General features: G+C 34.9%; 1 protein-coding gene across 1 annotated transcript in view; it reads right to left on the minus strand.

Annotated features, from left to right (window-relative positions):
- The window catches only part of LOC145671726 (DNA ligase 3-like), a 211,060-nt gene that overhangs the window by 154,891 nt on the left and 31,055 nt on the right, over positions 1-25,114 (minus strand). Inside the window, exons 8-10 of the mRNA XM_081740930.1 lie at positions 19,602-19,757; positions 7,990-8,121; positions 1,485-1,564 (exon numbers count right to left, since the gene is read on the minus strand). Coding sequence (XP_081597056.1) covers positions 1,485-1,564; positions 7,990-8,121; positions 19,602-19,757 — 368 coding nt within the window. The remainder of the gene's footprint in view (positions 1-1,484; positions 1,565-7,989; positions 8,122-19,601; positions 19,758-25,114) is intronic.

Below are 25,114 nucleotides of genomic sequence, written 5' to 3' on the forward strand. Positions count from 1 at the left end.
CACGTCAGAAGGCTGTATCTAGAGCATTACAAGACTTCCTTAGCTGATAAGGAAATGTACAGTGATAAAGTGTAGCGGGTGATAATGACTGTGTGTTATTCAGTCAAAAGGAGCAGTGCCGTTAGCTGATAAGGACATGTAAGGCTATGAAGTGTGGCGGGTGATAAAGATGTATGTTATTCAGTCAAAAGGAGCAGTGCCGTTAGCTAATAAGGAAATGTAAGGCGATGAAGTGTGGCGGGTGATAATGACTGTGTGTTATTCAGTCAAAAGGAGTAGTGCCGTACAATACAGGAGGACAGTGGAAGTGTCATAATAATATATTTCCAAAGATGGGCAACGTGTGTGGATCACGATTGAAGTGCCACGTTCACGCAATGCACAACGATGCTTTTAGGGACTTCGTGACGACCTTTCCTCCAAAAAGACGGAAACACTTCGCGGGAAAGACTATGACACAAGAGAAGTCATGATCCGTGTCACATGGAGGTCTCTAAGGGATATGTGGGATATAGACAAAGATTGTTACGTTGAGGTTGTACAACGCCATATGCACGCGTGGCATGGCAGAAAGTAATTGAGTAGGAGAGGAGAGTACGGAGACGATTAAAGGAATGCAACAGATATTCTTTCGTGCATAAAGCCAGGTACGAGTTATAACATCATTGTCATTACTTTTCATTCAGCCCTTGTACATATTTTACTTCGCAGAAGGAATTCAAGCTATTTCAAGAAATGATAAAATAATTGATCATACCAATATTCCTTAAACTATTTCTTCAATTAGAATTTCAGGGCGAGGAGGGGCACGGTGGCTCAGTGGTAAAGCGCTTACCGCTAGTGTGTGGGATCTTTGGTTCGATCCCCGGCCAAGTTAGTTTGTGGTGGACAAGATCGTGCTCGTGGATTTTCTCGCGGTACTCCCGTTTCCTCGCATTTCACCAATTCTTCCATCATCATTCACTTGCTTTAACCATCGGCTCCCTTAGATTAACAGGTATAGCCCTGGGACGTTAAACACGAAGATTTAATTTCAATTGGAGTTTTTCATTTGTTTCTGTAAAAGTTATTTGGAATCGGGATCCACGTGTTTCTGTTGAAAATCGAAGTCTGATATCCCGTGTTGTATACGCCTTTACTAACCGTATGTACATGAGAAACCTTCAAACTATCCGTGAAATTACATATGTGTAGCGGGGATCAAATTTACTGAACTACTCATAAGCTTTTTCTGCTTTAAGCCTACCCTATATGACTTGATAATTGACTATTCTCTACTTATTCGTATTTTATAATTATTTAGTTCAAGTACAAATGTAATGGTTACACAGTGGCGTAACTAGTGGCACACTCTTATAGAATTAGTACATGATACTGCAGGGTTAAGGACATTGTTTTTTATTTTTTTTTTTTTACTTTATCATTTGACTCCTTATGTGACGACACATGGAAAGGATTGCGTGAGTAAAATCTTTGTAACTTACTTGTCCAATAGAACTTCCCCATCGTAGTAAATACAATCGAAAACGAAAAGACAAACGTTAGCGTTCTTAAACTTCTCTCTCTGGAAAAGAAAACAGAATTATTAATAGTTAATAATAATAATAATAATAATAATAATAATAATAATAATAATAATAATAATAATAATAATAATAATCATAATAATAATAATAATAATACTTATGTTTTAATTTCAGAAGTTCGCAATCGTATAAGGTCCGGCTTTATTGTCTCTACGTGATGTTAATGGGTCGTGAGGTAAAAAGGTTGAGATTCAATGAAATTGCTAAGCTTTCTCGGTCAGAGACAAATATGAAGATGGACGTTATGGTGGATCACTAGGTGTTCCCAGTGCTATGCTAAACGCTGCTTAAATAGTATAGTGTTGCCAGATAGTGTCGAGTGTTTACTGAAGCAGATAATAAAGGAAGTAATCATGGAATTCTGCTTGGATTGGATACTTACTAGAGAAATTAGTTTTCGACCCTCATCGCAATTTCGCTTCTCGAAGTGCAACGCTAGAATCCAGTAATTTTATTTTTGTGACAACTACAGTAAACGTACACATTTGGCAACAACGCATTATGACGTTCTGCGCAAGTTTCGTCTCAAAATCTATTTCCTTAAATGTAAATTAATATTTAAATAAAATATGAAACATAACACGAAAAACGATCAAACAATACATCTATTTCGTAATAAGATCGTTCTTTAAAATACTTTACACATACAAATAAACATTTCGTAAACTGAGCACTTCTTGTATGATCATACAGAAAGTTTCATCTTGTGTGCTCATTGTAAAACGAATCAAATATTTTCTTTTATTTGTTATATTTTTCGATATCAGGAGAGACAACCAAATGAATCAGTGTCTTGTGCTGTAGCTGAAACATTACTCTACCTTATAGTACAATATTTATAATATGTAACGTTTCATTCCGCAGTAGTTAAGGCAATGAGCTAAAATATGTATTGACTTCCGGGTGGTGATCTACCTTAAATTACCTTTTAAAGATTTAAGTATGTTATCATTACTTGAAGACTGTGAAGACTTAATTATGTTATTTGAAGACTTAAGTATGTTATTCTTATCTATATTTGGGCATTATTTCTGGCAAGGCCAGCCATAAAACCAGAAAATTTATATACCAGATGTTTGAGATAAAAGGTCTAGTGCTTGTAAATCATAAACTCCTGAAGATAAAAGCATAAAGCAAAAAGTGAGATAACAAAATGTCAGATGGCATGTTGAATGGAATGTTCTGTTTGTCCCATAGGGTTCTCTATCATGCAACCCCAGAGGGAGGGGCGGAGAGCACTTGAAAACTTTAAATAGCTAGCTATTTATTTTTTTATATATCACTGAAAAGTTGATGGAAAGACAAACTCTTGTAGGAAGAAATTTGTATGAAAAATCGTTTACAAAATGCCCCCCTTCTAATTATGAATTTTTGCCCATTCAGATGAAACACACAGTGGTTATAGATCTCAAAAAGCTGGAAAAAGCAAATATTTAAGTTTTACGTCCCACGAATATGCCGGTTAGGCTAAAGAAGACGATGCTGATAAGAAATGAATGAAATGGTGTAAGAAAGTGGGAGGAAACGGGAGAATCCCGACGAAACCCACAGACACGGTGTTTGTACACCACTAAGTTTACTTGATGCAAGCTGGTATCGAACCAAGGACTCAAATAGCAGGAGATAGAAGATTGAAAAAAAAAGTGACATAGATAAATGTCAGATAGTGCATCGAATACAAAGCCCTCCTTGCCCCACAAAGCGCCTATCATGGAACATCGGGGACACCAAAAAATAGCAAAAAGTTGTTTGTATGTGTCACATTTATGAATTGGCCATATTTAATTGTGAGCTCTATCTGACTCTGGTAGAATTCACAATGAAATGGTGGCCATTTCGAAAATGGTGCCCCACATGAAAAAAAAAAACTTTCTAACTAAAGTTGTTTATTTTTCTATGGTCTTTTTACTGATATAAGATATTATTTACCTTGCTATTTATAACTTTTTGCGTGACTCCTTGGGATCCCGTAATTTGGAGGCCCTGTGGACCTAGAAGTCTTCACTCGATTCGCCCTCTGAGGTTTACTATCTCACTTGCAGTTTCATACTTTAACTTCCAATCGATTATGATTTGCAACCATTGGATGTTTTATCTAAATGTATTAAACTCAGGAGTAAATGGTAGCCATTTTGTAAACGATGTTCAACACGAAAAACCTTTTCTTGCAAAAGTTGTTTGTTTTTCCATGATATTTACTATGATGCTAACACCTTAACATAAAAGATACTATGATGTTCAATTGGTGATGTTAAATTTTTACAAAAAAAAAAAAAAAAAATAAATAAATAAAAAATAAAAAATAAAAAAAATAAAACCTCGAGCAGTACCGTGCCGTGAGAGGGGCGAGCGAGACGATAACCCCGGGCGCCGAAGTAAAGGGGTGCAAACTTCGGGAGAAAAAGGAAAAATAGAGGAAAAATTACTTGGAATATATGTATGGGGCGGCATCGTACACTCATGCCCAGGGCGCTGATTTTCCACGGCACGGCACTGACCTCGAGTATATTTGGGCATCAGCACTGTTGAACTGTACAAAGTTTAAAAGGTCGAAAGTGATCATTTGCCCACGTTTCTCACGATTATACTCGAGATTTTATTAAAGAAAGATTTTAGGGCTACGTATATTATTGTTGCCTTATTAAAAATAATTTCATTGCTGCAATTAGATTTTTCCTCAGTGATTGTTAAAATGTAGCAATAAAAAAAGATGAAAATTTAAACGCTCTTTCAGAAATAATCGATATGTTAAGTAGTTAAATATTAGATACATTGCTACTTAAACTTCTCGTGTGACACCCGAGACCCCATCATAGCGATTCCTGTAATGTGAGCGATCAGTGCGCCAAATAACATTTTCTGATCTCACGTTTTATTTCATTCCTTTATCTCCAACTATTCGCGGTTTTGTTAGTACTGGACGTTTTAACTGAAAGACCGAAATAAAGACAATAGTATATACAGAGTGTTTCAAAACAACACAGACAACATTTGAGATGTGATTCCTGACACCAAGATGAGACGAAAAGTATAGACCAACCTGAGTGCACAAATGCTTCCTTTCGGAGTTATAGGCTGCCGAAAAAATTAATAAATGAACTTTAAAGATCCATAGCTCCAAAACTATGGGACCTACCATGGTCGGGACAAGACTTCATTTAGGAAATAGTATATGCCCTATTCAAATATCCATGTTTCAGAATCCTGTGCTACTTCCGCAACCATTTGTATAGAGGTAGTTGGTGAGTACTTCAAATTATATGCCCTTAGCCAAACTGATTCTATAAAAATTGTTGTGTGAGTACCATAGGATTCTGAAACATATATTTTTGGAAAACGCACATATTAGTTATTAAGTAAAGTCGTGACCTGACTATGGTAGATCCCATAGTTTTGAAACTATGGACCTCTAAACTTCACATTTTCATGTTTTCAGCAGACTATAACGCCGAAAGGAAGCATTTGGGCACCCAGATTGCTTTATACTTTTAGTCTTATCTTGATGTCAGAAATCACCTATCAAAAACTCCGAAACTATCCACTTTTGAGTACAGGTCTATTTGAACTTTTTAATTCTCATTTTGATGTAAGGAATCTGTGTCCAAAATATTGCGATACATTTATATAAAACCCTGTATTTCTAGAATAGTTTCAGGAACTAATTCTATTGCCTTTGAGCTATCGAAAGTAATAGGATTGGTTTGCCGAAGTTTTTCCAGGAATATAACAACATGATTATTGCCAGAGCAAATAAAAGATAGTTGTTAAGTAACCTTAACAAGATATGCCAGATTGTATTTTGTTTATTAAGTATTGCCTATATACCTAGTTATGTATCATATGAATGCTCATATTGTGTCCTTTCCGGCGGTATTGTCATCTATTTTCAGGTCTGAACACATAAAATGTCGAAACACGATTTCTACGAATCTTGTACGAATCTGAACTCGCCCGCAGAAGTGTCAAAAGCAGCTGGAAACATTAACGAAATGTCGATTTAAGCTGGTGTGGACGAATTCACAGGTAGAACTGAATTGAAGTCGATCACTGGAACGTATTTGCAGAAAACGACACGAAAAGCTTATTTTCATTTGTTTGATCGCTGCATGGCAAAAATGAAAGCGAAAGTTCAGTTTAACGTCCAGGGTATGGCCTTTTAGGTTAAAAGAAAAGAATGATTGATTAAAGTTAATGATCGTGAAATTAAATCATTTGTGCTTTCTCCCCAGGAATCGAATCCAGAACTACGCGCTTCAAAGGCACACACGCTGGGGGAGGCCATTTGTAAAAAACTAGGAAAGGTGAAACTTATAAAGAAACGAATGTCACACGAATTGACCCAGAGCCAAAGAAATATATGTTTTGAGTTCCGCTCCATTTTGATGCATGTGCTCACCAAAATGAACAATTTCCCGATTATATTGAAACAGAGGATGAGAAATGGATCTTATACAACAAAGGCGTCGGTTTGTAGATTTGTGATTTACACTTTTGCTCTTATTACCTTTCTAAAGCTGACATTGCAATTAAATCAGTTCATGGTCACTATCAGGTGATTCGTATTCGCAGTGATCCACTACAGTTTCCTCAATTCGGGTTTATCCACCATGGACAAAGCATATTGGCAGGAAATTAAGAGGTTAAAATAAAATTGCAACTCCTTGTTCAACAGGAAGGGTCCAAATGATGCTACCGAGTTCACATGCTTTGGGATAGGAAATTCTACCTTATCTATTATACTTGTCAGACTTCTCACATGATAAATTCCATGTTTTTCGGTATCAAGGCAACTTTGCTCAAGACTATACGTTCAAGCCAATTCTTAGGATGCCTTTGTAAACCCGATTTGCTCCAGAATTACAGACTTACGTCATGGAATAAGTTTCTACGGTAGTTGACAGAACTAGAGTGTGGTCCGGAAGTGGGCGTACCCCTAATTGGTGTTTTCTGACGGTTTTAGATTTTACCTACATTTATTTGGTAACATTGCTTGACATTGTCTGGCAACATTGCTCTCCATATTCATTTGTTTTCTGCTGTTTTCTGCTTGGTAACTGTTATTTGTAGAGAAGTTGGGGTAATCAACAATGTGTGATCGAAATCCATATAGCATTGAACAAAGATTAGTTGTTGCGATTTAGCTTCACGAAAGGCGTTACATAGGTGACACCATGGAAAGTGTTAAAGCGAAATTTATAGACCGCTTTGGTTTTAATTCACCAAGAAAAGCAACAATGTTGGGGTGGGAAAAACGTGCATTTGCTACATTCAGTGTGAAAGACTTTCCCCAAGGCGGTCGACCGATAAAACGGAGGGAAACGTGCCGTGAAGTGGAAGCATCAGTGCAGCAGTTGCCTTCAAAATCAACACGTAAGGTCTTCAGATCTTGGTATTACTCGGACCACATAATAAGGCACATGAAAGAAGGACTAAAATTGAAGGTTTACTGTCCAATGCATGTGAGTGAACTGAGTGACGCCGACATGGATGCGCGGAAAGAGGTACATAGAACTCTCCTTAAGGCATTCCCTTCCAAACGATCCCGTGGCGCAGTCCTCTTCATAGACGAGTATGCTATCTACAGGAGTATGCATTCTCGGAACGTTGTAATGTGGTGTAAGGAAAAACCCCGATTTTACAGAGATGGACAGAAACCCACCACACGTGATGGTGTGGGCTGGAATGAATGCAACACAAATTTTTGGGCTTTACTTCTTCGAAGACAATATTAATGCACATTTTTACCTGGAGATGCTTAATGAGTTCTTGGTGCCTCAACTGAAAGAAAATGGTATCAAAGACACTGTTGTGATACAGCAGGATGAAGCACCAGCGCACTTTGCGATTCACGCGCGCAATTACTTAAATTAGACGTTTTCTGGTCGCTGGATTGTAAGAGGTTGTTCATCTTCACCAGCTCCCTTTACCTGACCTCTAACAAGTCCCGATCTGACGACACCAGACAATGCTCTCTGGGGTTTCATAAAGCAACAAGTGAGAAACACTCGATATCACACAACGCAGGAATTACGAGAAGCTGTGGAACACGCCTTCACCCTCGTGACTCCGGAGTATCTCCGCAAAACATCTGTGAGAACTTGGCGCAGAATTCAGCTGTGTTACGACATGAATCATGATCATACTAATGTTTATGACTCTTAAGACTTTAAGGTAACTGTGTACAAACCTTATACCATAACTAACATTATACTGTTGAAACTATAGTCCACTTTCGGACCACTCTGTACATTGATGCAATTTTTACTTCAATTAACTTTGTTTAGATTCAGACGAGTCAAAGAAATATGAAATGAATCAAAATCCCGTGCTAATTTGAATCCTATGGAAGCGATTATGTACAAGCTCAGACTTTTCTTCTTCTTTTATTACTTTGAATACTTACCTTATGTTTACCTAACGTCCCAAATGGAAGAGGAATGTGTGTTTTCGTGTCAATCAGTAACACTTCACAGTCCAACACCAAATCTTCTGCATAAGGAAAAGCTTTAGGAATGTAATCTTTAAAAGGAGAAACCTGAAATATAACGGAACACAAATCATTAGAAGAATACTTAATATTACATTAACATAAAAGATTTATTCTAAAAGAAAAATTTAAAATATACTAAAAATAGTGATATTACTTCAATTAAGTATTTTTTAATGATCAGAGAGCAGCGTAGTTAGTATGGCGTCTGCTTGGCAACAGACGACCTAAGTTCTATCCTCAGAGGGGGCGATATTTATCATTCCGTTCTACCTTAAACCGAATGTGGCGCAGGGTACTTGGGGAGAATAGTGATTATAGAAAATTCTTTGACATCAAGTGTTAATTGTTTGCTGATGATGGTAAAGTATGTAGGAAGTAACAAGAATTTTACTAATGACAAAAAAAAAAAAAAAAAAAAAACGCATCGAAAGATTGTGATCTTGGCAAAGAATTTTAGGAATGATCGAAAAATACATCAAAAGACTGCGATCTTGGCAAAGAATTTTAGGAATGATCGAAAAATGCATCGAAAGATTGTGATCGTAGTCAATAATTTTAAGAATGAACCAAAACATGGATCAAAAGATTGCGATCTTGGCAAAGAATTTTAGGAATGATCCAACAAATGCATCGAAAGATTGCGATCTTGGCAAAGAATTTGAGGAATAATCAAAAATGCATTGAAAGATTGCGATCTTGGGAAAGAATTTTAGGAATGGTCGAAAAAATGCGTCGAAAGATTGCGATCTTGGCAAAGAATTTTAGGAATAATCGCAAAATTCATCGAAAGATTGCAATATTGGCCAAGAATTTTAGGAATGATCAAAAAATGCGTCGAAAGATTGCGATCTTAATCAAGAATTTTAGGAATGATCCAAAAAATGTATCGAAAGATTGTGATCTTAGTCAGGAATTTTAAGAATGATCAAATAATGGATCAAAGGATTCTGATCTTCGCAAAGAATTTTAGTAATGATTCAAAAAATGCATCGAAAGATTGCGATGTTAGCCAAGAATTTTAGGGATGATCAAAAAATGCATCGAAAGATTGCGATCTTGGCGAAGAATTTTAGGAATGATCGAAAAAAATGCATTGAAAGATTGCGATCTTGGCAATGAATTTTAGGAATGATCCAAAGAATACATCGAAAGATTGCAATATTGGCCAAGGATTTTAGGAATGAACCAAAAAATGGATCAAAAGATTGCGGTCTTGGCCAATAAATAGTTTTTTTATTAGGGGCCACAAAATTTTTGAACGGCCCCTAAATTCAATTTTCGTATTTTTTTTTTTACGGAATAAGCATAATATACTGAGTTAGGTGATAATTTGTAATATCCCATTACAGTCTAATGAGATTATGTTTTTAATAGGAGGGTGCCCGAAATTTTTTGCACCGACTGTACTTGACGTTTAACAAAAAAATTCTGGCTGTTCATATAATTCGTAATTTTGTTTGTTATTCTATTTCAAATTAACATGGAAAACTGTAATTATTAGGAATTATAGTTTTGGGAGTCAATACCTTTATTTATATTTTAAATTAGTTATAAGTCTTGTATATGGATGTGTAAATGGATTATTACAATTCTTACGGTGTCAGTGCTATCTGAAAACATAGGTCCACTATTGGACGGAACGTTTCAGATCAAATAACCAATCTAAAATTCGACAGAATTTTCAGGACCACCCTTCACCTCTCTTTTAGATACCTAGGTCCTTCTAAAATCTAGTTTAATCCAGATTTTACCAAATTTTATTCGTTTCAAAGCCCCACCGCCAAAATGCTTTGTTTTGATTGGAGGATAAACCCACGCTATGATATTAGGGCGCGATTATTCCATTCCCTGCAAGAATTTCACTGAAGACGCCAGCTCCAGATCTTCCCAGCTCAGAAAACTAGAAATGAGGTAGAAAAGCTGCAAACAAGGTAACATTTGGGATTTTATTAACATGTAAAATCACTGGAGGTCTCGAGGAGCCATGAACTATTAAATTTCATAGTAAAAACCTGGACTAAAAAGCTGAAATAGTAAGTGCAATATAGTGACGCCATCATTTCATCTACAGATCGCTATGGACAGGATTCAGAAGTAGTGTGATTTCCGTTTTTCTTTTCCTGAAACCGGTTCTGAAGATCAGTGTTTTCCCCTAATATTTTCACCTTTCAATTTTCCTGCTAATTGAGGGTTATAAGACCTGTCCATATATAGATTTGTTTATGTAGGTAGCGAGTGATTCTTTTTTTTAACATACATGGCGGTATTTAATTTCGTTGTAGTTAAGATAGGTAGAATAATGCACTTGTAAATTTACAGTAAGGGCTCCTATCTGACTCCCAAATTGGGAGTACGGCTTCCAGCGGGATGAGTTGAACATGTAGTTTGTTCCGGGTTCCTGCCCCTTCAGGGCAGGGGTCCTATTGTTAGTCAACACTTCGATATGTCCCCTCGGGGGCATTGACTAAACAGTTTAAGAATGTGATTTAATGAATACAAGGGCCAGTTGGCCCTGTTCCTTTCTTTCCCTTTCCTTTCGAGCCGATTTAAAATGGTAAAATCTGAATGTTTTCTGTGTATATTTATTAGTATAACATGTATTAATGTAGTGTGTAATATGGATGTGGCATGTATGTGTATATTTGTAATGTAGTAAACATTTTCTAGTAGTAGTAATTGTGGTAGTTAAGTGATGAAAGAGTATGTGAGATAATTAAATATGGACAGTGTAGTATTTACTATGCAATAAAATTTTTATTATTCCGTCATTAAATGAACTCATACACAATATTTAAAAGTGAACGTAATATAGTACAATAATTCCGTGTACAAGGTCACATTCAGTTGTTCAAGGGTTGATTATATCGTCGCTAGCCTCTAGTGTCGAAAGTCAGTACTAACCGTCATTCTCATGTCGATGTTCTTAGTGATTTAGTTTCCATGAAATTGACCTTTCTTTTCGAAATAAAACCTAGAAGGTATAATTCACAGCCCATATGTATGTACAGTTAGGTCAAGTGACCTAAAATTAATATATCCTGAAAATTACAACATTCTGCTTAGTCTAGAAATTGAAATATTTAAGTAAATAAACAATATGTAATTTCTTAACAGAAGTCGGGCGATATGATGCTAGTTCTTCGCTTTGAAATTATATTAAATGTTCATTTTTCTTCGTGGCTGCAGAATTTCATTGTTGCTGCAGAAATTTCGTAAACATGAAATATTATCGCGGATAATTCTATTTTCAGTGAACATACGTAGGATTTTTTTTTCGTTCTTAATAAAGCTACCAGGTATTACATAGTATTGTGTGTGTGGTGAAAGAGTCTTGAGTTCGAGTGAGGTTGTCGTGCGGTGATCGGAATGGGAAATGTTTGTAGTGACTATAGATTTTAAAGTGTTATGATGAAATGTGTATATAGGCTGGGCGTAGATAGAGGAGACAGGGTGTTTGTAAAATATAGCGTCGTAGTAAATGAAAAGAATGATGATATGAATATTATATGAATATTAATATGAATATGAATATGAAAGTATATGAATATTGTAGTAAATGAATATAGAAGATAGGACACCCATATAGTTAAATGTATAGTAGCCCAGTGAATACTTCGCCGCGTGTTGATATATAGATATTGAATAGATACGTGTAGCTACAAACATCTCAGGTTCTGACCCCTGCACCATAATATCACGCGGACCGGAGGGCGATATATAGTCGGACTACGGTAATACTTTGTAGTTTAATGTGTTATAATAATAATCAACCATAGTAATACCATCTGATAGAATAGGTAGCATCATATAATCGCTGACTAGACATATTGAATAATAAATTATGAAAAGACAATAGTAGCTATAGAACGGGGCTGTAGTGAATTATATTTTCTGGTCGGTTTTAAAATAGAATATCCTGCTCCGTGAGATTTTTTTTCTTTACGTTACCTACTCGGGCTAGCTTACAATGTTCATGGAGGCGACAGCTCTGACAGGGTTACAGAATCAAAATAATTAATTATTGAAATTTATTATCCCGTACCCGGGCATCAACCTCTCCCCCCTTGAGTATTTTCGTTTTCTTTTCTTAGTTTCCAAACTATATAGTGATGGAAATTAATCGATGCCTCAGAATTTAGCGCATTCTGCGAAGGGGAGCTATCGGTGAAGTTTGGCAATAGAAATCACCGATCCAAAATCCAGTTTATTTAATTTTTTTTATTTTGGCAAATCACTAATTAGGGATATCTTAGCTATTACTCTAGTTTCATTACTGTCCTTGAACCTTCTTAGTTCTTCTGAGGGGTCGAATGTTTTTTTTCTCTTACTTAGAGATTTCAAAATTGGGGACGCAGTTACCTGGTCCCTTCCCCCTTTTCCTTTTATCCTGCTGGTCTGGGCCGGATACGGGGATCGGATTTCAATCTTACAAGCAAATTCTTGTGGGATTGGGATCTGATGGACACAGAACTTGCATCCTTGGCAGCAGGGACTCCCTCCTAGTTTACGTATTTAAGTAAACCACCCTTTTTCGGCATATGTGAATATTTTTGGCTATAAGTTGTTATATATTTAAATTTGATCACTCTTCTGTGTAGTGAGTAGTACTTTAATCTTTCTCCTTTCGTTGGCGCCGCTTTCTCTCTCTTGTCTCTTTCTTCCTTCTTACTTCGAGATTTTTTTTAATTTTCAACCTTCCCCCCCGATTTTGAACTTGTCGCTTACGATTTATTTAACGTACAACTCTGATCTGAAATTACCAGCTGAGACGTTGCAAGACACGATTCATGGATAAAGTAGATAGTGATTGGGTCCTCCATCACATTTTGACCTATCGCCGAAATGAACAAAGACTTCGTAGTTGACGACACTTCGATTACGTTCTTTCACCGTCGTCCCTCTTAAGTTTTTTTTTATCCATTGGTCACTTTCCTTTCTGTTTTGGTTTTCGTTTACCTTGTAGTTAACCTGGGCCCAGAAATTGTATTTTAGGTTATCTAGTTATATCTTTAGGAATGCTCTGTGTTACGTGCCTGCCTCACAAAGTTTTTTTTATTTAAGAACGAATTGATTATATAAAAGTTGAAATTTATAGACGCGCGGTATCAGGTAAAAAAAATCAATTTTCTTTTTCATATGTAATGTCGGAAGTCATTTGTTTTCTTGTACTTGCAACCTTTTCAAAATTATTGTTGGGGTGATTAATTTAAATGTGTGCGCATTTATTATAAATATATATATATATATATAGAGAAATGAATACGTCGAAATGTATATGTACTTAGTATGTGAATATGATTTTAAAGTAAAAGTATGATATTAAATGTATTATATGAATATATGTAAGAGCGCTCGTGTCTGTCCCCCCCAAACGTGTATTGGTTGCTATAGTTTACCAGTAAGTTTTCCGACAAATATAACAATGTAGATTTTGTCAAGAATACCGCCGTGCACTCAAGTAATTTTCCTTTTCTCCTGAATCGATGTAAATGATAACCTCTGTAATTATGTAATGGCATGTATTGAAAAGTAACGGCAGGTCTAAACGTAACCCACATCATGATGAATATTATCCCTGAACTACCAACCTAAAACCATTGTGGAAAGTGCACCTTGAATCCTTCTCACCTGCATATGTACCCTGTGACTTGACCAGTTTTTTTTTCTATCCTCAATTTAAACCATCACACTCCGTACACCTGTGGAAGATCGTTGTAAATCCGAACCATGTATACATATATACAAAAGTGATCCTAAGGAAAGGTTTCATGACGTGTCCCAGTGTTGAACAAATAACTTGAAATTATTCAATTAATAAGTTTGGAAATGGACTGTCTAAGAGGAGAAACATCCTCTGGCGAAAGTGATTTTTTTTCGAAATCCCTAGATGGGTATAAACATTGCAGTGTGCGAGTGCAGATATAAACTGCGAAGAGTTACAAACTAAATATAGTCGATGAATGGTTTTTGTAAACCAATAGTTATATATATATAGAGATATATATAAATACAACCTAAGTTAAATGGAGCGAAATGTTCTGGACACTACGAATAGTGCGTGATTTGTGATTTGAACGCTCAAAATTATTAATATTTTATTGCTCAATGTGAGGTAGAGCCTCATATAAGTTTTAATACACCTAAAAGTTTTTTTTCTTTCTTTCCTCTTTGTCCATTTTTTTTTAAAGTGAAATAAGTGTCTCCTTTGCGTATGTCGCAAGTCATAATTTTGCTTTAGCATGCCTAAGGTATAATACATGTAATTATTTTTTTTCTTTCCATTTGTCAATATGATTGAATATATAAAATTTACTAAAATATAACACTATGTACTCTATTAATATATAACCAAGAACTTGTGCTTTTAAGATTTTCTTTGTAATTATTTTTCCTTTTCACTATGAATGTAATAAACTATTTGTATCTTTGTAGTTAGTTGGTTTCCTTTAAACATATATACACTGTCCTGAGTGAGTGAGCGTGTGAATGCATGATAGATTTAATTTAAGTAATTTTAGTGATATCATTTGTCATATTAACAACTGTAATATATGTGTCATGTGTTAATATATGTGTTAAGGTAAATAACCTAGGTCATGAAGGACCGCTACTAATGGTTTAAATCGGCTCTAGGAGTGAAACAAGAATAGCAGGATGAGCCTAAATACGACATCTTTCTTCCAGGAAGTTGAAATTCTTATTGATACGATACATAAATTTATATTGAGTCTATAAGTTTGATTTTTTTCTTTCTTTCTTGGCTAATTCATATGTGTGGTCGATCCTAGAGAACAGAGTTCAGATGCTGGATGGTTATCAATCACCGGTTAGAATAACAGTACAAAGAATGATTTCACTTTTCTCATTTCCGGGTCTAGGTCTGGGCAACCCCACGATCGTTGTGCCTGGAGCTAGGTCTGGGTGGTATGAGGGAACATGTGTCTATTCCGAAGCATTCCAAAACTGATTAGTCGTTAATAACATTTAGAATGATTCATCTTTCGAGGACTTTCTCGACTTCTTACTATATTTCCGGAATTATCCAGTAATCTGTTTCTTATTAAAATACCCTATTTCTTTTTCTTTCTTCTTTTTCTACCTCCTTCTTTTACCCTTCTACTTTCTTCTCTTTCTTTTCTATTTCTGAATGAAAGAAAACGGAGTCATGACTGAGAGTAGTCGCTATTGGCACGGTCAATAAGTTGTTTCGATGAGTTTTCTTCGGGAGTCCGATATGGGATAATTAACAATAACAAGAAAGTTTATTGAAATTTACTTTATTGGAAAATAATCAAGATTTCAATTAGTAGGTGTTGTTTAGTAATCGCCCTCGTTAAAAGAGAATTAATTTTAGCGACTCCTCTCCTCTACATTAGCGGTTTTCGTTCGTTTACTTTATTTTTTTTTTTAAGTTTTCTTTCAAATTTGAGTTTGGCTACACTGTATGTAGTTCTTCAGATATAAGGCGTAAAAGAACACTTTTGATTGAAATGCATTTTTTTTATCAAGGCCCACCAAATTCTTGAACGGACCCTAAATCGAGCTTTCGTATTTTTTTTTTCGGAATAAGCACATCATACTGAGTTAAGTGTTAGTTTGGGTTTGGCTATACTATATCTAGTTCTTCAGATATAAGGCTATAATGAAATTTATTATTGAAATATATTGGAAATTTTTGGATCAGGGGCCACAAAGTTACATCGAGTTTTCGTAATTTTTTTTTACGGAATATGCACATCATGCTGAGTTAAGTGATAGTTTGTTTTTTTCTACATTATGTGTAGTTCTTCAGATATAAGGTGTACACGAAAATTTTTATTGAAATGTATTAGATTTTTTTGGTCAGGGCAATAAAATTTTTGAACTGCACCTAAATCGAGTTTTCGTTTTCATTTTTTTTAACGGAATAAACACATACTGAGTTAAGTGGTAGTTTGGCTTTGACTATAAGGCCTATAAGAAATTTTTTGCCTGAAATATAGTGGATTTTTTGATCCAAAAATAATCACTAACTGTGATGACTTAAAATTGGATCCATCAATGGTACACAAATGGAGTTCGGGTAATAATTTGCTAATTATTGTAAATAAATTATAAATGTTACGTTGTACCCTTCTCAAGGAAAAGAACACATTCTGGTACAATTACCAATTAAACAGAAATAGGTTGTAAAAGATCTGGGAGTGACGGTTGTCAGTAAATAACCTTTTCAAGCCCATATAGACAAGACGTCTAATAAAATTTTAAAATTACTTAAATTTTTAATCAAAAATGAAAAGAGTAGGAAAAATACATATGCTATGGTTAATATATTTAACAATATTATTAGAAGCAAGTTAGAATATGCTAATTTAGTATAGTTTTAAAATAATAGAAATAAGGTTGATAAGATTGAACGGGTACAAAATATTTTTTCCGTTATTTTTGCTATGAAAAGTAAAATCTCTCTTTTTAGCAGGAAAGGATTTCCTGTAAGTCTTTATTTGATGAGTTTGGTGTTTTTTTTCATTATAAATTAGAAGAAAAATAGGACAACGTATATTTCACTATAAAACTGTTATTGGCATTCAAGGGCGCCCATCAGGGGGCTATGTGGGGCGCTGGCCCCCTCGTAGAAGAAATTGTACTTCGGAATATCGAAAACCCAATAGAATTTTTACATTAGTTGTAGCAAAATTGGAAACTATATTTGAAACGTCGCTTATACTTGCCCCCCTTGGAAACAACAAGATGGGCGCCCCTTGCTGGCATTACATATAATTCTGACATTTTGGGTTCACTTGGCTTTAATGTTAGAAAAAACTCTTTGCACGTTAGGTTACCTTGTTATTATGATACATTGTGCACTAATTTGCATCTAAACTCCCATAAGACTTAGCAAAAAGCGCAACAAAATGATTCAAAGCAATTCGGATATACAAAATTTCACCACGTATTTATTTATGATTAAGGGAATTTCAATCCAAACTAATTCCTGATGGTATTGTTAATTTCATACCCAATTTTATTTATCTATTACGTATATGAATTCATAAATGTACTGTGTATTATATAGGTAAAGAAGTTAAATAGTTTATATGGCAGGAGTTGTTACTATGACAAGTGTAACAGGACTTGTTACTACATTTTACTGTCCATATTTACTGGAATATGGTGAAATAAATATCGAAGTTTATATGTTTGTATATATTATGTTTTCTAACAATGGAAATTAATATTTTGTTATGAACACTTATATATATATATATATATATATATATATATATATATATATATATATATATATATATATATATATATATATATATATATATTAAATTTCGTTCTTCTCTTTTAATTGAAATGTATAAATGATGTCATGTACACCTATTGTAATTGGAGGAAATCCTGTTCTAGGTAACAAAATATAATGATAATAAACATGACGTCTCACCGCACTATCATAAGTATGTGCGAGCATATGTTGATCAAAATGTACCAGGCCAGTGGATAGGACTCAACGGACCAATCGAGTTTCCTGCACGCTCTCCAGACTTTACACTGCTCGAATTACTCTTACAAGGCATAGTTCAAGATTAGGTGTACTGTCGTAAACCACGTAAGCTGGCATGCTTTCGTATGAAGTTCAAACGGTATGCACAGAAATGCCGTTAAACACTTTGGAGCGAAGTACGGAAGCAGTCATGACGAATACTCAGAAACATATCGATACTGAAGGGCACCATTTCGTACATTTATTTTAAATATCACTTAAAAGATTCAGTTTATCCAGAAAGTATACTTATTTTCTTCTTTGACCGTAGCCTTACTTTTACCAGGAATTTAACCTTGTAGAATAAATCTTCTATTACACATCAAACTGTGTATACATTTTTCTGACGCACCCGGTATATAGGGCCTACACAGCTTCTATGGAATCTAATTATATGACAATAAAATAATTGCTTATAAAGAGTAACAAATTTTTCTTTTAACTGGCATGTACTAGCAGGACTTCTTTTACTCATGTCCAAAATGATTGTCACATCTCTACAACTGTCTTCTTGTAAAAATATAATTTGATAATGATTTTGTAGGGTACTTTTAATACTGATACTATATGTATAATCGGGAAATGTATATTTGTGGTAAATTTCATAGGAAAAGAATTATAGAAACGAAAATTAGAATGAGTAAAACAAAATGTTGCTAAATGGACAAGAAAGTTTTATTTTCGTTTTATCGTTCTTATTTGATATGAAATTTGCCACATACATTTCCTTGCCGATTATACACATACTAACATTATAAGAAATACTGTGCGAATTCGTTACCAAATAATATTTCTACAACATATTTATAGACATGCGACAATTTTGGACATGAGTGTATATTATTTCTAATATTTTCTTCCTGTAACATTACAGTTTCCAACATACTGTTCGAAAATAATAATAAACAAGCTTAAAATACTACTACTGCTAACTATTTAATTTTTCATTGTTCCTTGCATTGTTCCAAAATATATTTTTTAAATTTCTTTTTAGCTCCTTAATTAATTAATTTCATTTTCCGCCTAAATAACTCTGGGTTCATGGCTTCGCACAAGATATACATTATTACAGTACAAGAATTAATAGTATAAATATTATATCAAAATATATGCGTAACAATAATACTAAAACTAGAAGTGTATTTACATAAAATAATTGTACCTTGTTACATATGTTTCTACATACAAGTAAATGAAGGTATTCCTCTAAACTATAGAAAAGATATTTATGTAACAAACAACTTGAGGTGTCTTTTAAACTGTAAGTTTGGAATTTGTTAGACACAATTTGGCAATTTATTATATAGTTTTATTCCTATGTGGAGTAAGGAATTTTGAGTTTTTGTGAAACGGAAATTTTGTATATGAATATGATTGGTTGTTCTAGTGTTGTATTGGTGTAGGTCCGAATTGAGTTGGAAGTTTCTACTATTCATATGTATGAATGATGTTTCGAGAATGTACTGTACATATATACACGGCAATGATAATATTTTTAGTTTCTGAAACAGGGGTCTACTTGGTGTATGAAACGAAACTGAAAACGTTATTCGTATACTTTCTTCCGCATTGAAAATATTTTTGTCACATGGCAAGTATTACAGTACAAGAATGATTCCGTACGATAACATTGACTGAATCAAGCTGAAATAAGTTGTTTTTAATGTTTCCGTAGTTAGAATCTTACTAAGTTTACGCGCTTAGTTTCCTCAACAAATCATTCACATGTTCATCCCATGTTAACTTAGAGTCTATTTTTAATCCTAAAAATTTATAAGTTTCAGTTACCTGGGAATTTGGGAAAATTGGTAAAAGCCTTACTAAGCTCCTTAATTCGCACGCTTAATGACAGAATGTCACAACACTACTTTTATTTTAATCCTGACATCAAATATTTTACAGTGGAGAATGACATGATACTAAAAGCACTATCAATAAAAAAATAATTATTGTGTGGAGACACTAGAATGAATTCCAAAAAAAAAGTACTTACCTTATGCGGCATCACAGGGTTCAAATTTCTTGAGAAATATTTAAACTCATCTCCTCGCTTGTGAACTTGTACCCTTTCCCCATCATACTTGATCTCAGAATACATTCCATTTGGACATTCCTTCATTGCGTACTCGACAGATTTGCAAGGTTCAGCCTGGAATGTTACAGAAATATAATTGTGGAACAATAGTAAGACTCAACAAGTACATACTTAAGAATACAAGTCTGTACCTACCAGGCCCGTGCTGGGATACTAATGAGGGCGGTGGACAAGTCTACTAAAAGGGCGCCCATACAAACGGGAATACATATATATATATATATATATATATATATATATATATATATATATAACCTTAGGCACAGACTTTGAAAGACAGTATGCGTGCCATTTTGTATCAAAATCACCACCAAATTTGTTTTAGTATTAACGTCAATAGCTAATTTGTGAAAACCTTGAATCGAAATCCTCTTTACTAGAGAAAAACTTTTTAGTTCCTATTAGCAGCATTTCTGTCGAATAAAAAGAAGATAAATATATGAACAACTTAATGTAGCTCTATTGCCTATGGACACTGGAGGTCAGTGCCACGTTTACAAAAGCTCTCCATTGATTTCCGTTCTTAGCCAACTGGACTCAGTCTCTACTTTATATTCTAATTTTTGCGAGAACCATTTTAATATTGTCCTCCCATCTGCGCCTCGGTCTTCCTAATGGTCGTTTTCCTATTTGAATTTCCAGTCAGAACTTTGAAAGCTTTTCTATTTTCTTCCGTTCTAGCTACATGGCCTGCCCATTTGAGAATTCTAGACTTGACGACCCTAACAATGTTTGGTAAACGTATAAATTATGCACTTCCTCGTTATGAAGTTTCCGCCATTCCTCATTCCCGTTCCTCTTGGAGTCCGAATCTTGTTTTCAAATACTTTCAGTCTGCGATTTTCCCTCAGAGTCAGTGACCATGTTTCGCAACCTTGCAGACAACAGGCATGATTATCATTTTATATTTTAAGCTGCAATTTCCTCAACAGAATTCGCGACAACAAAAGATTTTTAACTGAATAATAACACAAAATCCCTGCTTTCAGTTGACATCAAATTTCTAAGTGATTATGGTTTTGGTCTGTTAATAATGATTCTAGATATTTGAAAGTGTCCATTTTGTCGAAAGTAAACATTATCTGGTATTTTAACGCATCCATAAAATGCAGTATTACGATCCCGACAAACTTCCATATATTTAGTTTTCTCTATATTTACTTCTAAGCCCATATCCCTGCAAGCGTTAATTAAGATATCTGCATTCCTTTCTATTGTTCTAACATCCCCTATAAAATTTACATCATCAGCATACGCCATAACCTGGTAAATACAATTCAGCTCTAGGAAATGATTGCTGTCTTTGATTTTTCTTATAGTGTTCTCCAAAACAAAGTTAAATAATAATGGCGACAACGCATCTCCTTGTTTTAGGTCATTCTCAACCTGAAAGCACGTGAACAAGAATTTTTCTACTTTAACTTTACTTTGGGATTCATTTAAACATATCCTAATTAATCTAACTTTTTCGGCATTCCAAATTCTGTAAGCATGTTGTTCAATGTTTCCCTCCTACCCGAGTCTAAAGTCAATAACTGATGTGCCAGGATATTGTATTCCCATTTCTTTTCAAGTAGTAGTCGAATGGTAAATATCTGGTCCATAGTTGATCGATTTTACCTAAATCCGCTCAGATAATCTCCAATAATTTCATCTGCGTATGGAGGTAATCTTTCTAATAGAATGTTTAAAAGGATTTTTTTAATGTTGACGGAAGAGAAATGCCTCAATAATTATTACAATCAGTTTTGTTGCTTTTCTTCTGAACTGGAACAATGGTTGATTCTTTTCACTTTTGTGGTAATTTCTCCTTGTTCCAGATAAGGCGAATGGGTTTGTGTATCTTGCTGTACAATTTTTCCCCTCCAGCTAAAATTAAGTCAGCCAGAATTTCGTTTCCCGGAGAGGTATGTTTCTTTAGTTTTCTAATAACGATTTCTACTTCTGTCTGGCTAGGTTCTGGAATATACGATTATGCTGTGTGCATTTCACTTTCTCCACGAACATTAGTTTTTGGCTATATGTTAAGCAAATCGCCAAAGAAATCTTTCCATCTATTTAAGATGCTATCCTTATCAGTGAGAACTTTTCCGTTGGCTTTCTTTAATATATAAGCACGAGGTTGATATGCTTTCTTAAATTCATTGCTCCCCTTATACATGTGTGAAGAGACTAATATTCATTATTTATTGACTTTCGTTGTTCTCCCACAAAATCATTTATTGTTTGTATAAGAAACATGAAATTCTTTAAGACTTATCTTCGGTGTTGTGAGACTATTCTTTTTTTCTTCCTAATTACATAAAACTATTTCTTATGTGTCGAAGTACGCTAGTTATTCGGATGTCTTAGTTATTGAAATTCATGTACGTCTGAGAATTTAGTCAACGTTTCTCTTCCGTAATTTTGTGCATTCGTATTTAAATCGTGGAAGTGTTTGTTTATGTTATATCATGTATTATGTCAATGTGTATTTTATGTAATAAAGTTGAGAGAGCTCCTTTCCCAACTATCTGTTCATCTCTGACGTCATGAGTACCTGTTGAGACGAAAACCTCATCTACACGTGTCTGGAGTCAGCAAGATTACCAGCAGATCTTTGCCTTTAAATACTCTCTCTAACCCGGAAACAGGGAGTCACACGGAGCCTTTGGAGTCGCTTAGAGACTTTGGAGTCGGTTATCGAAGTTAGTCTCCAGAACCTGTCGGGAGTCGGTCTTCGGAGTCATCTTAGGACTCAGTCGCGAAGTTGTCAAAAGACTGTCGAGAGTCGGTCCGGGGAGTGTACGGCAGTCAATAGGGCACTCCGAGAGCAACTTAGAAAACGAATCGAACAGTCTATAATTCGGTTTTCGACATACAGAACACCGGATGAACAACAGGAGGAAGCCCAGCAGAGAAGATGAAGCTACAGGTACTGTGACGTCAGATTTCTTCCTTTCTCTTCCTCACCTCTCACCTAAACACACTCTCTCTCTCTCCAAAAAAGCTAAAATTCTCATTTTTATTTCTCTTAAAATCAGACGGGTGTCGTCCGGTCCCAGGACCTATTCTACCTTTGAGAGACATCCCAAGAATCTCATTTTGACGACACAGCTTTCTTTGAAAATTCTTTTCAAATTAAGCACCCGTAAAATATGTCCCTAATGTTTTTGTTTTTATTTTTTATTATTGTCTTCAAGTTAATTAATTTTAGCTTTCAAAAATAGCGTTCCTTTGTTCTAAAAATTTTGGAAGTTTTCCGCATTTCGTTCCGATTTTTTAGCCTACGCTGTTTCTTCTATTTTCTCTTCTCTGCTACTTTAGTGCATTTCTGGTTGAACCATGGTTTGTTCCTACGTATCTCTGCATGTCCCAATTTTTCTTTTGCTGAAATTTTAATGTAATATCTAATTTCAACCAAGTATCCTGAAGACTAGTGCACTCCGAAACTTCTAAAATCGAGGATCTATTTGACACTTTAATCTGGCTCCCCTCTCACCTGACTCTCCTCAAATTTCTTTAAATTCAACTGCTCCGTTTTCAGATATTGAATATTTCCTTTATTTAAATATAGTCTCTCCCTCTCTTGTTATCGCTGCTACTAGGTGGTAATTAGTATCACAATCAGCTCCTCTGAACGACCGAACATTAGTTGAGCTAGACTGTTTTCTTCTGTCTACTAAAACGTGATCAGTTTGATTATGTGTTTTTCCATCTGATGAAATCCAAGTATATCTATGAATGTCGTAATGTGGGAATTTTGTAATCTTCACAATAAGATTTCTGGATGTTGCAAAGTTCACGAGTCTAACGCCGTCGTCACAACCTTTCATATGTAGACATTAATTTCCTATAATCGGTTTGAAAATACCCTCTCGTCCTACCTTTGCATTGAAACGGCCTAAGAGAATTTTCATATGGTACTGTGGGAGATGATCAAATACGCGTTCTATTCTTTCGTAAAAACTGTCCTTTTTATCGTCATCGTTATTTTATGTTGGGGCATGCGCATTTAAAATAAAATAATACACCACCGACCCTTAAGAGAAGTAAAAGAAAATCTATCATTAACAAATTCAATCCATGCAAAAGCTAATATTATTCGTTTGTGAGCGGATAGCCCTGTTCCTAGTTGGTAATTTTTAATTCGTTCCCCTTAAAAGAACGTAAAATTTCCCGACTTGACTCCTCCATTTCCTTCTCATCTAACTTCCTGATATTCCATATAGAGACTTCTTATATTCCATGTTCCAAATCTCATGTCGATTTTACTTTGCTAAGTTCGTGCCAAGTTATCAGTTCTAACCCGAGGATTCTGCGAATATATATCTGAACAAGCATTTTCTTCTTTTTTTACAGGATAAGGTTGTTCGCCCCACACCAAATAGCCAAAATGGACGATCACCCTTTGTCATCTGTCCGCGACTGCTTATTTAGTATATTCGCAGCTAACCTCTATATCTAGAGGCCTTCTTCTCGATCCACAACCTGAGGACGCGCCATGCCGTGGTGACAGGAAGACCATATTTCACAGAAATTAATATAGCTATATCTTAGAAATACAATAGGTACTGATTATCCGAATACTGCTTTACCAACACACAGGAACAATCAATATGCTCGGATATATGGATGCATATTAAGACTGTGCAAGCTTCGATGCCGTAAAAATCGTAAATTAGAGACTAGTGTCAATGTAGTATTTCATGAATGCATTGTACGTTTGACTACCCGAACTATTCTTGATGTATCACTTTGTTTCGCTTTATAGCTACATAACTTTACAGTTATTTTTGGAATGTTTATACTCTTTACCTGATCTCCACCAATAGCAACTGTATGAATTTATATAACACAAAACTGGTATCCATAAGAACAAATTTTTAAAAAAAATATGTCTATAATGTGATAATGCACAGGGCACCTGATGTAAAGGGCGCCTTGTACCCTTCACAGGTTCTTTATTAACAACCACTATTTTAATTTATTATACAAACCTGGTATACAGAACAACTAAAAATACTTATCTATAATGTGATGTTTCATACGGCGCCTTAGTAAAGAGCGCACTGTATCTTTCACGGGTTCTTTACCAATAGTAATTGAATGTTTGTATTGTACCGGACTATACTATACGGACAGTGTTGCCAGATCTACTGATTTTGCAGGAGATCTCCTGATTTTTCTACGTTCTACTGATCTACTGCGAAAGAAAATGAAAAGTAAACAACCTCCTGCTTTTTCCTTACTTCGAGAAGTTAAAGAAATATATTATTATTAATATTGAATTTTCAATGTTTCCTCACATAAAAGGATGAAATTTCTCTGTTATAATACACAAAGCTCTGTAGAGCATATACTTATAGAGCTTTACTGTATATAATATGAATCCAAAGGATACAACTGAATGTCATCTTCTATATGCATTA

Source organism: Thermobia domestica, chromosome 15 (assembly GCF_964235325.1).
Source record: "Thermobia domestica chromosome 15, izTheDome1.hap1.1, whole genome shotgun sequence".
In the NCBI taxonomy this organism is placed as follows: domain Eukaryota; kingdom Metazoa; phylum Arthropoda; class Insecta; order Zygentoma; family Lepismatidae; genus Thermobia; species Thermobia domestica.